The sequence below is a fragment of the Leucopleurus acutus genome (genome assembly GCF_964270905.1).
Source record: "Leucopleurus acutus genome assembly, chromosome: X".
In the NCBI taxonomy this organism is placed as follows: Eukaryota; Metazoa; Chordata; class Mammalia; order Artiodactyla; family Delphinidae; genus Leucopleurus; species Leucopleurus acutus.
In genome coordinates, this window is record NC_139148.1 from 31,663,080 (window position 1) to 31,677,926 (window position 14,847).

The window sequence follows — 14,847 nt, forward strand, 5'->3', positions numbered from 1 at the left end:
GACTCAAAGGTTCTTGCACATGGGTGGAGAAAGAGAAAAGAGAGGAGAGAATTCCCGCTAGTCACATAGAAGTGGCACACATCACTTCAACTCACATACTATTGGAGTGAACTAGTCACACAGCTATGCCTGAGTGTAGGAGGGTCTGGGAAATGTAACCTCTGATTGGATAGCTGCTACCCAATGATATCTTTATATTGTGAAGGAGAGCATAGAATTTTGCTGGAGAAATGATATTTCTGCTGTGTCTAGGGAGATGAGAAATCTTTAGCCTATCATCCACTTTCTAGCCTGTGTATGCCACGGCCAGAACACAAAGAGAGTGGCGGTGTTTTCTTTAAGGAGTGGAAACTGACAGTTTAATGCCCATTAGATTTTGGTGCGTTCCTGCCCACAGATTGGACCGTATGTAAAGGGAAAATGGCTAGAGTGAAAGCAGCTACACTTCCACTGACACATGATAAGACCTTCTGGATCAAAATGGATTTTACTCTGTGGAAGGAGACTGGGCTTGGACTGTTTTAAAAGAATCTGCCTCAAGGTACATTCTACTAGAGTGAGAAGAACCCAGAAGAGTCTACATGGGGGTAATGCTAGAAAGAGTAAGAAAGAGGGACCTAGCAAGTCAGCTGGAGAAGATCACCCAGCATCAATTAAATAAATGGCCTTTGTTCTTGTACCTCTCATCCCATCTACATCCTGTAACCTGAAGGATCCATATTAGCACAGTGATTGCAGGAGGGGAGGAAGTCAGAGCAAGGAATTGAAAAGAACAGATCATGTCTACCTTCTTCACAGGCAGTCTGAAAAATCAGTAGATAGTCCTGGAAGTGGGGACGGTGTGCCAGGGAGAGAAATCAGGAAAAGTATTTGTTGGATGTGAGATGAAAGTGTTGATTGATTTTGTATTTCTTTATATATCTGACAGTGAGACTGCTCTAGCATTGCGAACCATCCTAAGATAACAACAGGGGTGGGGAAAGGGAGATCCTGCCTGGTTTGGAGAGCAGCAGTGGAGGAGAGAAACCATTTTCAGATTACACTCCACTAAGTTTAGTTCACCAGGTGAACCCATTACCATGACCATAAATGGACAAGATGAATTTAGACAGTGATAATTCTACAAACGAAAATAGTCCAAGGTTTCATTGAGGATGACACAAAGACTGAAGTAGTACAACCAGGTAGAGAGACTAACCAATGTATAAGCCCTTGGGACAAAATCAGCTTGGTGGGAAGGGACCTGCCAGGAAGGAGCCCAGGCACTCCAGGAAGAGAAAAGAGGCTTGTGAGGCTGGAGCTTAGACAGAAATGGTAAAGGTATGATTTGCGATCAGAGGTGTCTATAGGACACCATCTTGTAGGACCTCAAAAGGCAAGATGAGAGTTTTTATTCCTTGTGCAATTAGAAGCCACTAGGAGGTGTGAAGAAGGGAATGACCTGATCTAATTTATGTTTTTAAATCTCTCAAAATGTTTCTTCTGTTTTAAGAAAATAATAAACATATAATATGTATTTAGATGCCGAAAATATTTTATATTTGTTTTAAGATGAGCAGATAGTCAAATTCCCTTTGAAAAGGTTTATAACTTAACAGAATTCAGTTCAGTTGTTTGTACATATTTTAAAATAGTATTCCAGACTTCTCTGAGTATTTGAACTTTTTCAGTAGTCTAAATTTCAGCATCTTATGAATGTTCTCATGCTTTAAAATATTTACCTATATTCCACAGGATTAAATATACCCAATTTGGTCTCTCTACAAAGGATTGTGAGAAATGGAAGCAGTTTCTTTAAACAGTCATTATATTAGCTAAAATATTCCTTAAGTACAATCAAGAGAAAAATACTAGACAACTTATGGAGGAATACGCTCTATCATTGAACCTAAAAGAGGCCATGTGAAGATGAAAGACAACTTTTGAAGTCACCATATACAGTCATTACTATTTTTCAAAAAAAAAATCAGTCAAAACTGATTTATATTTAATTCTAAACATAAACTGAAAAAAATCCACTCATCAAAGTGGAGTAAAATGCCATTGGCAAGATATACAGTAGCCCATTATTTCAAACTTTTTTAATATATCAAGTGTTCACAGAAATTTAACTGACTTTGTACTTCCTATTGAATAACTTATTTATCAAAAAATGGAATGGGGGTGGTAGGATACCTTAGGCAGCAAGACTATTAACCATTCTTGCAGAGTAATTTTTTATACATTTTGTTTTGTATGTTATTTACTCAAAATAGTTATATATTTCTGGATTACGTAGATAACTCAAAGGAGGTGTTCCAAGAATAAATTTACAAATTTTGATCATTTGGTAAAATGGTGAATGACAAAAATTTCCTTTCTTTAACTTACTGAATGCATCAGATATTTAAAGAAATATCTAATTTTTATGGCCTTAAGAAATCTAGTTGGAAAATTAATCTTGTCCAAATTAATTTTGACATTATTTTGGCAGATGGATATTTAGTAGAAATTATTTATATAATACCATATATGAAAGGTATCATTTAGGGATTTTTATCTGTTTAAACTTTGAAGAAAATAATATTCAAACCATAATGAAAGTTAGAAATTATTTTTTATAATATTGTAGTTAAATTTGACATATATTTTACCATGGTAGGAGTACAGAACAATTAATTGGAAACTTCAGTCATTTTAGTATAATGAAATATTCATTTCTGTTGAGTCTGTTGCTATTTTCAAGACTCCAGAGAATTTGGTTGCAGGGATTCTCCAGTGACTGCAGTGGTACTTAGTGCTTGTAAGCAATTGATGATTGCTCTCTGGAAGGCTGCTCTGTGAAGAATTTTGAGGGGGCATCCAGTCCTACTGGATAAGAGTGAAATGATCAGGTAGTGATACTTGCAATGGATATGTCAAGGAGGAGCTGTGATAGAGGTGCCCCTTAGCTGCCATCCACATTTCCCAAGAGATTTGGCCAACTGTGTAGAATGTCATCACACATTTGTAACACAAAGCATGCTTCTGTTATATGGCTTGTAGTTCACAGAGGAAACAGTAGCTTTAAAGTGGTTTTGTTTTATTTTGTATTCATAGTTTACATGTGATAAGACATAAAGCAATTCCATATTCCAGTACTTTTTTCCTTTTTAGACCAGAGTTTTTCAATGTACACGTCTCAGAATGTGACTGGGTCAAAATGAGCATTATTTTTTAAAGAGATGACTAGAATAGAGTAGAATAGAATAGAATAGATCATAGAAATCACATGTGGTAAGAGTAGGGACTGTTTTGTGAAACTTCCTTTTCAGTAGTATGTGTATATGAGCTGATGGTGATATAAAAATGAATTACTGTGATAATCAGTGGTTTAGATCTTAGCATTTTTACTACTTTGAAGAAGCTATAGTACTTCCTTGGTGGCGCAGTGGTTAAGAATCTGCCTGCCAATGCAGGGGACACGGGTTTGAGCCCTGCTCCGGGAAGATCCCACATGCCACAGAGCAGCAAAGCCCATGCATCACAACTACTGAGCCTGCGCTCTACAGCCCGTGAGCCACAACACTGAGCCCACGTGCCACAACTACTGAAGCCCGTGTGCCTAGAGCCCGTGTTCCGCAACAAGAGAAGCCACCACAATGAGAAACCCGCACACCACAACAAAGAGTAGCCCCTGCTCACCACAACTAGAGAAAGCCCGTGCGCAGCAATGAAGACCCAATGCAGCCAAAAATTAAAAAAAAAAAAAAGGAAGCTATAGCAGTGTCTTAAACTGACACTTCCTCTGAAGAAATTTGAGTAATAGACCAGGACACATATCTAGTCTGAAATGTCTCATTTCAATTTTCTGTCCAAAGACCTGGGCAAAGTTTCTAGGCTAATATATGGTGGTTGGTATTTGTTATCATGGCATATTCCTTTGGGTTAGTTGTTGATTTGCTTGACCCTCAGAAACTTCCTAGGAGTCTGTGTTCTGTAACAGTCTTATAAAATATGTCAGGTTGCCTAAGAAATAGTAAATTTTGTGATGTAATGCCACTGTTGAGTTTTTCACATGTTATATCTTATTTTTCCTTCTTTATAATTATGAGCATGGATATTTTACTGTAGGAATTTTATGGCCATTTATTTTAGGAATCCATGATTCTAATATCTCCTCTTGTAGATCTTGTGTATCTCCTATTGTAGATGAGTTTTTCACATGTTATATCTTATTTTTCCTTCTTTATAATTATGAGCATGGATATTTTACTGTAGGAATTTAATGGCCATTTATTTTAGGAATCCATGATTCTAATATCTCCTCTTGTAGATCTTGTGTATCTCCTATTGTAGATGGCCATTTTCAATTGCATTCATAATTAAATCTGATTTGTAGTAAATGATATCTTCTCTCATCTAGTAATTATAAACTTGTCTATATCCTTGATTTCCATCTTTCCTTGCCAGATGATGTTCACCACACTAAATGCTTTTTCCATCCCCCTAAAATATAATACTTATCCACTCATTTATTTATACAGAGGTAATCAAGCAAATGCTTGTTCATGGACAAAGCTGTAATGTCTATTTTGAAGATACGTTGTGTGAATAACTCTCTCCCCATCACCACCTGTCCCCACCAGCTCCTTTAATGTGATTTGATAAATTTCAAAATAGCTCCATGTCCCAAAGTACATCCATTACCAAACTTTATGACTAAAATGTCCAACATTCTCCATTTAATTAGGTTAAGACATTATAGACAATTGGTCTTTGTTAAGATTGAGATATGTCCTGTCTATTTAATCACCTTTGACACATTTCCTTCAACTAATGGCTTTTACTGTAGTGGAGATCATGGCTGTAATGGGGTAAGATATAAGTCGCTACACAGAGAACAGACTTGTGGTTGCCAAGGGTAGGAGGGATGGGAGAGGGATGGATTGGGAGTTTGGGATTAGCAGATGCAAAATACTATATACAGGATGGATGAACAACAAGGTCCTACTGTATAGCACAGGAAACTATATTCAATATCCTGTGATAAACCATAACGGAAAAGAATATGAAAAATAATATATGTATAACTGAATTACTTTACAGCAGAAATTAACACAACATTGTAAATCAACTATACTTCAAGAAAATTTTTAGAAAAAAGATATAAGTGGGCTTCCCTGGTGGCACAGTGGTTGAGAGTCCACCTGCCGATGCAAGGGACATGGGTTTGTGCCCCGGTCCGGGAAGATCCCACATGCCGCGGAGCGGCTGGGCCCGTGAGCCATGGCCACTGAGCCTGCGCGTCCAGAGCCTGTGCTCCACAACGGGAGAGGCCACAACAGTGAGAGGCCCGCGTAGCACACACAAAAAAGGCCCACGTACCGCAAAAAAAAAAAAAAAAAAAAAAAAAGATATAAGTCATTAGCCAGAATGGATCAGAATGAGAATCAGGAAATGTCTTAGAACGTGAAGTGTGCCTTCCGTGGCTGAGTGGATGTAACCCATGAGGCAGGACAGGAGAAACCTTACAGAAGGGAGGAATCTAAACAGGAAGGTAGTCATGTCATCAGCATAATTTGACCTCTTAGTTCAGATTGTCTCTAGAATTTGCTACTAATGTACAGAGCTACTTAAAGTGTATCCTTGGAATCAGCAGAAGCAGCCACAGCTTTTTAGAAAGATAAATTTTCGGGCCCCATCCCAGATGTACTGAATCAGAATCTTTGAGGAAGAGGGCCAGTAACCCATATTTTAGCGACCTCTACGGATGATAAGTTTGAGTACCACAGCAAGAAGAAACATTGACAGACAGACCTCATAATAATAATGGTACTGAAGACAAATATATTTTAAATGTAATTTTGCAGTTTCCTTAGCATTTAGCTAGGTGGATCTCTTGGACCGTTTGTTGTTGAAAAAAATATTGTCACCATTTAGCAAGGATAAACGAAGAAAATATGTAAGAGATTAAAAGAGAGTGAGGTACATTCAGTAGTGGGTCAAGGAGAAACATAAACTTTTATACATTTGGCCATTGTTTTATGGCTTCCATAGGACAATGACTCTATGCTGATGCTAAGAGCTAATTTTATATATCTTATGTCATTCTAGGAGAGTGTTTGTATTGAAATACGTCTCTTTAATCCAGAAGAGAAAATTATTCACTTAAATGTGCAGTTATCGAGTGCTGCCATTAGTGGACTCAAGGAACTTGTACTATTTCCACTAGATTCTCTCAACTGTGTTGTACGGTATTCTCCAGCGACTACAGGCTATAGAGAACAAAGGTATGGTTTGAGTGTGGCATTATACTTATTGCTGATCCTTTGAAATTAACCTTTAAAATTATTTCTTTGCATGGTATAATCATTGAGATTACACTCGCTCATAGTTTTAGCTTTGTTTAATACCATTCATTGGTAAAATGTACTAATTTAGAATTACCATTGTTTTCTTTAATGCAAAGATATTTTTTATTAGAATATCAAGTTAAATAATTCCTAAATTGCCCCTATATACTCTCTTTCACTTCACTTTTTGTTAACCATATTTTTCTGGGTTGCACCAAATGAAAATGATTCTGTAAGGACTAGGGGTTAAACTTTCAATTTTCATGATAAAAATTCATTTATATCTTATATTCTCAATTAAATGCAAATCAGATACACACATATATTCACAGTGCAATGACGAGTGTTCTTATGGCATAATTATGAAAAACTTTGCACTGTGTATTCTCACACACACACACACAAACACATGGCCTCTATGCTCACGATTAACTCAGTTTATAGTAAAATAGTCAACTTTCTTTGTTTTAACAGTAATATCCAATTGTTATAGTTTTAAAGACTGTACTTAGTATTGGTGTGTACGATGCATTCCATTACGCCATGAAAATGTCTTTTGCTAGTTTATATGCTCTTTCAGAGTTAGAATAATTCTTATTTTAATGAATGATGAATAAATAAATATATTTGTAAAATTTTAAAGGATAAACATTTTTATAATGTGAAGCATGAAAATTAAGACCATAATGTATATACAAGACCCTATTTTGCTAGATTACCATTAGAAACGTGAGCTTGTCTCCTCTCTGCATTGTGACTATAGAGGCTTTGTGAACACAGACTGAATCTTGGATTTTCTTTGTCAGCATACATTAAAAGACACAGAAATACATTGTGACCTTGGAAAGTAAGTTCTATTTAATAGATAAAATTATTTCATGGAAGAAAAAAAATGTTTATCTAAAAGAATATTGTTATAATGCATTTAGTATTTTAAAATAAGACATAAATATGTTTTTAGTAATTGATTTATTTCTCCAGGGAGGTTTGATATTTAAATGACCGTGTAGAAAACTTGTGTGAAAAGAAAAACAAGTCAGGACTTAGTAAGGAGAGGCTTTTATTCAAAATGATTATTGCAAGGGAGGAAAAGGGACTATTGAAATAGTTGGTGGGGTACTATTGCAATTCGGAGAACATTCCCCTCTCAGAAATCTGCAAGCTACTCAATATCAAACCGGGCAAGCTTTTTCTTTTATAGGCTAAAGAAGGAGCAAGCAGAAATAAGCAGAATCTTTGGAGGGAAAGCTGGACAAGGAAGGGAAAATGACCGGTGGGGACTGATAGGAAAAAGGGTTTTGCTGTGGTCAGTTGATTCCCAAGAGAAGCCCAGAAGGGAGGCACATTCTACTTTTTTGGTGCTTGCTCAGGCTTGGGGACAAGTAGAATTCAGGGGCCTATGGGAAAGATAGAAAGCTGACTAAAGTTTGGTCAAGGCAAAGCAGAGGGTAAGTATTGGGCAATTGAGAATACTTGGTCATTTGGTTAATACCATATGCCCTTGAAATATGACCTTTATATTTAGGTGATTGAGTTCCTAGTACATTTCTGGGGTCAAGTTTGGCGCTGATGCATAGGGATAATCAAGTCACATTTCCTGCTTTTAAAGTGTACGTGTACCAGTGGGCAAATCAGTGCCTTCTCATTAATGTCTCTCCCTCAGCACACCAAAAGAGTGTTCAAGTCTCCCAGTGCCAGATGTTGAGCCAAAACATCACTGCAAGTGATTTATTAAGGAGGTGTGATCCCAGTAGGAAAAATTAGTAAGAGAACAAGGGAAGCAGAATAAGCAAAGGGAAGAAGCTAAGCAAAGATGTGATTGCAGGTACAGTCCCAGACTTTATCTGTTGCTGTGGAGAGCTTTGGAGCATAAATCACATCTCAGAGTTTGTCTTGTCTCGATGCCAAGATTCTGGGCTTTTGAACTCCCATACTAGGCAGTATAAGCTTCCTCTGGATGAGCTGTAAACTCCCAGCCACTTCTGCTCTAGGGCTGAGGACTTCAGGATCCCAAGGCAATCATCTGAAAGTCTCAGGTGGAAGATGAACAGCAAGCATGCGGGAGTTGGAGGATGGAGGCAGGAAACTAGGTGGAGCACCTACAGTGTCTGCTACAAGTTATTTACAAATTTATTTCTAGATTTAAGTTTTTCTTGTTTTAAATATATACCAATATGTGAAAACTAAATATATATATAAAACTATAAACTATATATATATATATATACAATTGTTAATAAATATAAGTCAGTGTTGTGAAAATATTTGGCTCAACCAATTTTACAGTCATGTTTTTTTTCATTTTACCTAAAAGTGCTAGCCTTTTTTTCTTTCAAGTTCTTGTTGTTCTTTACGTTTTTCTAAAACAACTACTTTTTATCTAAGTCATACTGTGTATAATTTAAAGTTGCATAATATTAAAAGATGTTTGATAGTTACTGTATTTCTAACTAGTCTTGTGGGTCTTTTTCCTCTTCTGAAGTTTTCATGGTCTTTAATTGTACCTAATGTCCTCAAAATTCTTAAGGATATACATTGGTGTGGCTCTATTTTCGTACATTTTTCTGTGTAGTTGGGGTCTCTTTCAATATGGAAACACTGAGATATTGTTTCACACTTGTTAGAATGGCTAGAAGTTTGAAATCAGGGTTTCAGCTGGACCATGCTCCCTCTGAAACCCAAAAGGGAGAGTCCTTCCTTGGCTCTTCTGGCTTCTGGTGCTTGCCAGCAATCTTTGGTGTTCCTTGAGTTGTAGATGTATCATTCCAATCTCTACCTCCTTTCTCGTATGGCCTTCTCATGTGTCTTCACATCATCTTCTCATAAGAACACCAGTCATGTTGGATTAAGGGCCACCCTACTCCAGTGTGACCATAACTTAACTAATTACGTCTGCAATGACCCTGTTTCCAAATAAGGTCACATTCTGAGGCACTGGGTGTTAGAACTTTACTATATCTTTTGGGGGGATGCAGTTCAACCCATAATAGTCAACAAGTTTGTGAAATTTATCATTGAACAACTTTACTACCTTTGTTCTTCCTTCCAGGTTTGTCACTCAGATAATTCCTTTAGATAATCCTACACACGAAACCTTAGAATTGGAAGCAACAAACAGTAATCCCGATAATTTTGTCCTGGAGATTAACAGATCACAGGTAAGTATATTCAGAAAGCCGAGTAATCTACCACTAGTAGAACATTTTCCAATTCTGATTTTGGGACACCATGGAGTATTAGCAATTGAATTATTAATAAGGCTTCAAATGCTAAAATTTTAAAATATATGCATTGCCAATTTTAATTTATCAAGAAAATCAGTATCATGTTCATGTAAATTTTTGAAATTATATATGCTAGATTCATGCTCATTTTCACTGAACCCTAAATAAATTGGTTGTGCTTTATTCCTGACCGCTTTGGTAACCAGTTTTTGCAATAGTTTCCCAATAATATGATTTTTTTTCTGATTTTAATTGGAGTGGTCTTTTTTTTTTTAAAGAGACAATTGTTTAGAGCAGTTTAGGTTCACAGCAAAATTAAGCCGAACGTACAGAGATTTCCTATATACATCCTGCCTCAGTCTCCCTCCCACCCTCCCTATCCCACCCCTGTAGGTGGTCACAAAGCACCGAGCTGATCTCCCTGCACTATGCGGCTGCTTCCCACTAGCTATCTATTTTACATTTGGTAGTGTATATGGGGCACAGAGAATTTGCTTTTCTAAAAAGTTCTCTTGCTGCTGCTGCTGCTGCAGCTGGAGAAAGAGCACATTTTAAGAACACTGATTTAAGATATGTACAGTTTGGAGAGTATCTCAAAGGAACATAAATTCAGGGAATATTCATAGGCAATTGGCTATGTGGCTCTGAAATTCAGGGTAGAATATTAAGCTAGAAATGAAGACTTGGGGGATCATTTGCACCAAAATGATAACTGAAATTTGGGGAGTATATGGGGGGAGATCTGTGTATATAGAAAAGTAGAAAACCCCAAGCCTCACTGACCCTTAAGTGTAGAGGAGTGAGAAGAGTCCACAAAGGAGACCCACCCTCCCTCTTGCGTCTCCCCAGCTATCAACGTCCCCACCAAAGTGGTGCATTTTAGGAATATGATTTGACTCAATGGTTATTCTATGTGTCCAGGTCCCAGGACGCCAGTTCTTTTTAGCTTTTCCTTAGTTCCTACCCATCACCCCCTCCCCACAGACAGTGCTGACAGCTCTGCCTCTCTCTCTTTTTCTCTACCTCATTTTCTCATTCCTTCATTCCTGGGAGAGACTAGAGCCAGTCAGTGGGCCTCAATCACTTTATCTTCCCCCAAGTAGCAAAACAAGATCTGAAGGTTCAGCATCCCTGTCTCTATTTCCAAAGCATACGATACCAAATATGTATAGTGAATGCCAAAACCCTGCTTTCAAGTAAACTTCGAAATGATAATTGCAATAGATTATTTTCTTCAGAGGACCTCACAGTAAATCATGGTATTTAGAAAAAGGCTTTTACTATTTGCTGTTTGATGATTGTTTAACGAATCTACAATGTGATTTCTTTATTTATATTTTAATACCTGTCTCTTGTCACTTACTGGTTGCCAACTAATATGATATAAAATTAGTTCTTAACTGCCATGATGCGTCAAATCAGATATCGCTAAGTATTACATTGCTAAAATTGGTGTATATAGTGCAATCTTGGAAAAATTATTTTAAAATATACATGTATGTTTGTATTACTTAACACCATATTTTCCATAAATTAAACAGAATATGATGTTCAGGCTATAGTTTACATTTAACAGAAATTACTCATTAGTGGTGTTTTCATATCCTTCGTATCACTACTTTTACAGAGAATGTAAACTGTGGTCCAAGGGAAAACAAATGCATTGTATTACAGATGCCATCTTAACGTTGCATAATGAAAAAGATGGTCTCGGCTTTAACATTTCCAACCATGGTTTTCTAGTCCATTCATTCTTTTGTACACTTATCAAATATTATTGACCACAGAATATGCAATTAATATTTGGAAACAACTCAAAAATAAATTTACAGGTGAGAAAAATACTATTATATGTTATAGAACAAATAGGAACATACATTAATGGTAATGGTAATAAATGGAAAGTATATTATATATATATATGTATATACTTTATATAGATATGTATATATAACTTTATTCCTGGCTTTGTTGTGTAATATTCATGTTTACATAAGTAAGGATTTTTAAATATTGATGATTACCTGTAAATGCTTCAATAAGTAAGCATAGATTGATTATCAAGGCAAATAATGATATTAAAAATTTACTGTCCTCCATCTATATATTATGAGAAATTTCAAAAAGATAACAGAAGTGGAAAGAATAATACAATGCACAAACTTATACCTTCTATCTTGGTTCTTATAGTAACAATTCGTTACATTTTTTCCTCTCTTTTCTCTCTTACACTTCTTACTATTCAATTTAAAGGTAAATTATAGATGCTATTTTAACAGTAAATACTTTAGATTATATTTCTTAAGAGCATATTAGTCTCCTCCATCATCTAATATCCTGTCCAAATTTCAGTTTACCTAACTTTCGCAAGAATATCTTTCCCTCTTGAACTAGGATCTAGTGTAAGCTCAAACATGGGAATTGGTACTGCTGATGACACTTGCTTGTAATAAAATGTTTTTAAGTTTCAAAAGCTGATATGTTTAACATATTATTTATATATCCCATTACACTAAACCAGTAGGTTTGCTACAGTTAAATTCCATCCAACCGTGTTTATCTTTTTTTCCTTGAAACCAGGGGAGATGCATTTTTCAGTAAATTTTAGGTGGAAATAAAGGAATTGAGTTATTGCTTGGTTGTATACACTACCTCAGTTTTCACCACATGCCTCTGACATATATTTATAGAAAAGGAATTTGAGGCCAGAGAGGCTAAAATATTTAGACCACATGATTAGTCAGTGGTAGAACTAGAGTTAAAAATCTAAGTTAATATAGTATTATACATTTTTCCAATGAAATGGTTGATTTCTTTTATATATGTATGGGGGGAGGGAGATAAATATTTTTGTCACATTTGCTAAATTGAAAGAACATATGAACTGCAACTTTTCTGTTTTTTTTCTTTGCTAAAGTTAATTCTGATATTAATTTGAACTCCTTAAATATGCATTAACTGATAATGTCAAAACTGATAATGAAGTATCAGAGGGACACGCAGCCTGAGATAAAAAATATTTGCTGTAGATAAACCACATGTATAATAAGGAGGTAACTCTGTTCTAAAATTAAGTTTGTATTTTTTTTATGGTCGTTTTCAGAGTTTATTGAAGAGCAAGTGCTGTATTCTACAAAGATTGAATGAGTTTGCCAAATTGCAAGTGTCCTTTTTCAAAAGTTATCTGGCAAAATACGTTAGTGAAAAAATAATTGACTTACTTCTCAAATGTGCCACTCATTCTGTCATTCTATAAGGGTTGATAATAAATATTACATTATTCACAGTGTAGCTTTTTGATTACTTAAGATCTTCAAGCCTTCATTATATTATGATGGAGTTTCTAGCTTCTTTCACAATCTCTAAAGAGGTAACTCAGATTAATACATTTCAGACTCAAGTTATTCTAGCAGGTCACACCTTGAGGGTCTATGTAATAGGACAAAGAAAAAACTTCATTGTACAATAAAGAAGCATGTCTTACATCTGCACTTAGACTCAGTTCATTTCTTTTGACCTCGCCAACACTGCAAGTTAGGTTCCCAGTGGTTTGACATGTATTTTGGGATGGATAATAAGCTATGGGTTCTTTAAATAAAATGTACATTTCTATTATTGGGGATTCCAACTCAGATTAAAAAATTCATCCTGATTTCCTTTTATTGGTCGATGTGGTCATTGTCTGGGGGAAGAACATTGTGTGAGCACTAATAAACACTGTTTACTATGGGCTGTTTCACCAATATTCCCCAAGCAGGCATACTGAGAATGGTTAATGTGTATAAGGCAACACGTTAATCACATGCACATCAACCTGGTATACACCTAGCACACAAAGATGCTGACTCAAACAAAAGTATTGATTTTTGTTTCTCTTTCTTGTTTCTTAATTTACACAGCTGATCACACCACCTCACTCCACCAAAGACATATCTGTTCACTTTCGTCCTTCTGCTCTTGGAGGAGCTGGTCATCAGACTTCTGTCACCTTCCACTGTGCTCAGGTACAATAGAGTATTCTTGGACCAAGACAAGTTAATTAAATTTTAAAGTCAATACACAAGTAAATCTAATTTGTCCACTTGACATCTTTGCAAGCAAAACACATTTATTGTAAATTATTATTTAAATGAACTTTTGAAAATACAGTATGCATTATGTATGTGCAGGCATTTAAGAAGGCATTTTTAAATCCTTAGATCACTTGACTGAAAGAGAATATACACCCAGATTTAAAATGTAAGGACTTTAATGTAAATGCTAAATTGCTAGCATTTATGTTAATTTTCTGACTTGGATTTTCTTACTCAAATTTTCATGAACTTAAATATAAAACTGTATAAAATGTAATCTTGCAAGTGCTGTGTTATTTTTTTCACTCTGTTTTCATCTGAATAATAAGAATTTAAAAAAATATTTTTTAAGTATCTCTAAACTTGCTACATGCCATTCTAAGAATTATTTCAATTCATTGTCCAGAGTCCTATGGAAGAAGTATGGCCAACCCCATTATATGGATCAGGAATATGAGACACAGAAATTAAGACCAGGCAGCTAGTAGGAGGTCGAACTCAGACCTGAACCCAGGACATCTGGCTTCAACCCGTCTTCATGACTGTTCTTACAGCTACCGACAGAATGCCTAGGCATAACTCTCTTACTGCCAATGAAAATTTTTCATAAATTTTACAGTTATTATTATTTTTTACTTCTTCAGGTGTTGATGCGGGAGTAAAGTAAATCGAGGTATATACTTTATATCCTATGGGACACCAAGGAGCTTACAAAATCCTGCCATCTGGGAGGGAGTGAAATCAAATATAATACAGGGGTTCCTATGTCAGTGCAAGGCCTGTATGTAACTGAAGTACCCTCTTTTTCCCCCAAAATGTGTAATTTAGAAAAAAGTTTTTGAGGCTAATAAATTTTTTACATGATTACTGACTTATACATGACCTGAAGCAATACTATGGAAGTATGTTTGACTTTCAAAGATATTAAAGAAAACAGACAAACCAGTAATCCTTCTCATAAAGAAGGGCAGGTATAGTAGAGAGATTTTCTTTCACAAAAATAATTTTAACACAGCTGATCTTTTAAATCATTGCTTCATAGCAGGGTCAGGCCTTTCATCTTAATTCTTGGAGATAACTTAGTTGCTTGCATTTCTGGTGGAAATTACATCTACTCAAGGTGGTCTGGCACATCAGCAGGATAGTGATCAGTTCTCCATCTTAATAGATTTAGAAAATCCTAGCCTAGAGGCTGAACTCAAAATTCTTTATCAAATACAAAAGAACTCAAACAAG

General features: G+C 35.8%; 1 protein-coding gene across 1 annotated transcript in view; it reads left to right on the forward strand.

Moving 5' to 3' along the window:
• Window positions 1-14,847, forward strand: part of CFAP47 (cilia and flagella associated protein 47) — a gene marked incomplete at both ends in the record, with an annotated part of 506,613 nt that overhangs the window by 397,960 nt on the left and 93,806 nt on the right. Inside the window, 3 exon segments of the mRNA XM_082864365.1 lie at window positions 6,076-6,251; window positions 9,364-9,472; window positions 13,438-13,542. Of these exon segments, the coding sequence (XP_082720491.1) occupies window positions 6,076-6,251; window positions 9,364-9,472; window positions 13,438-13,542 (390 nt within the window).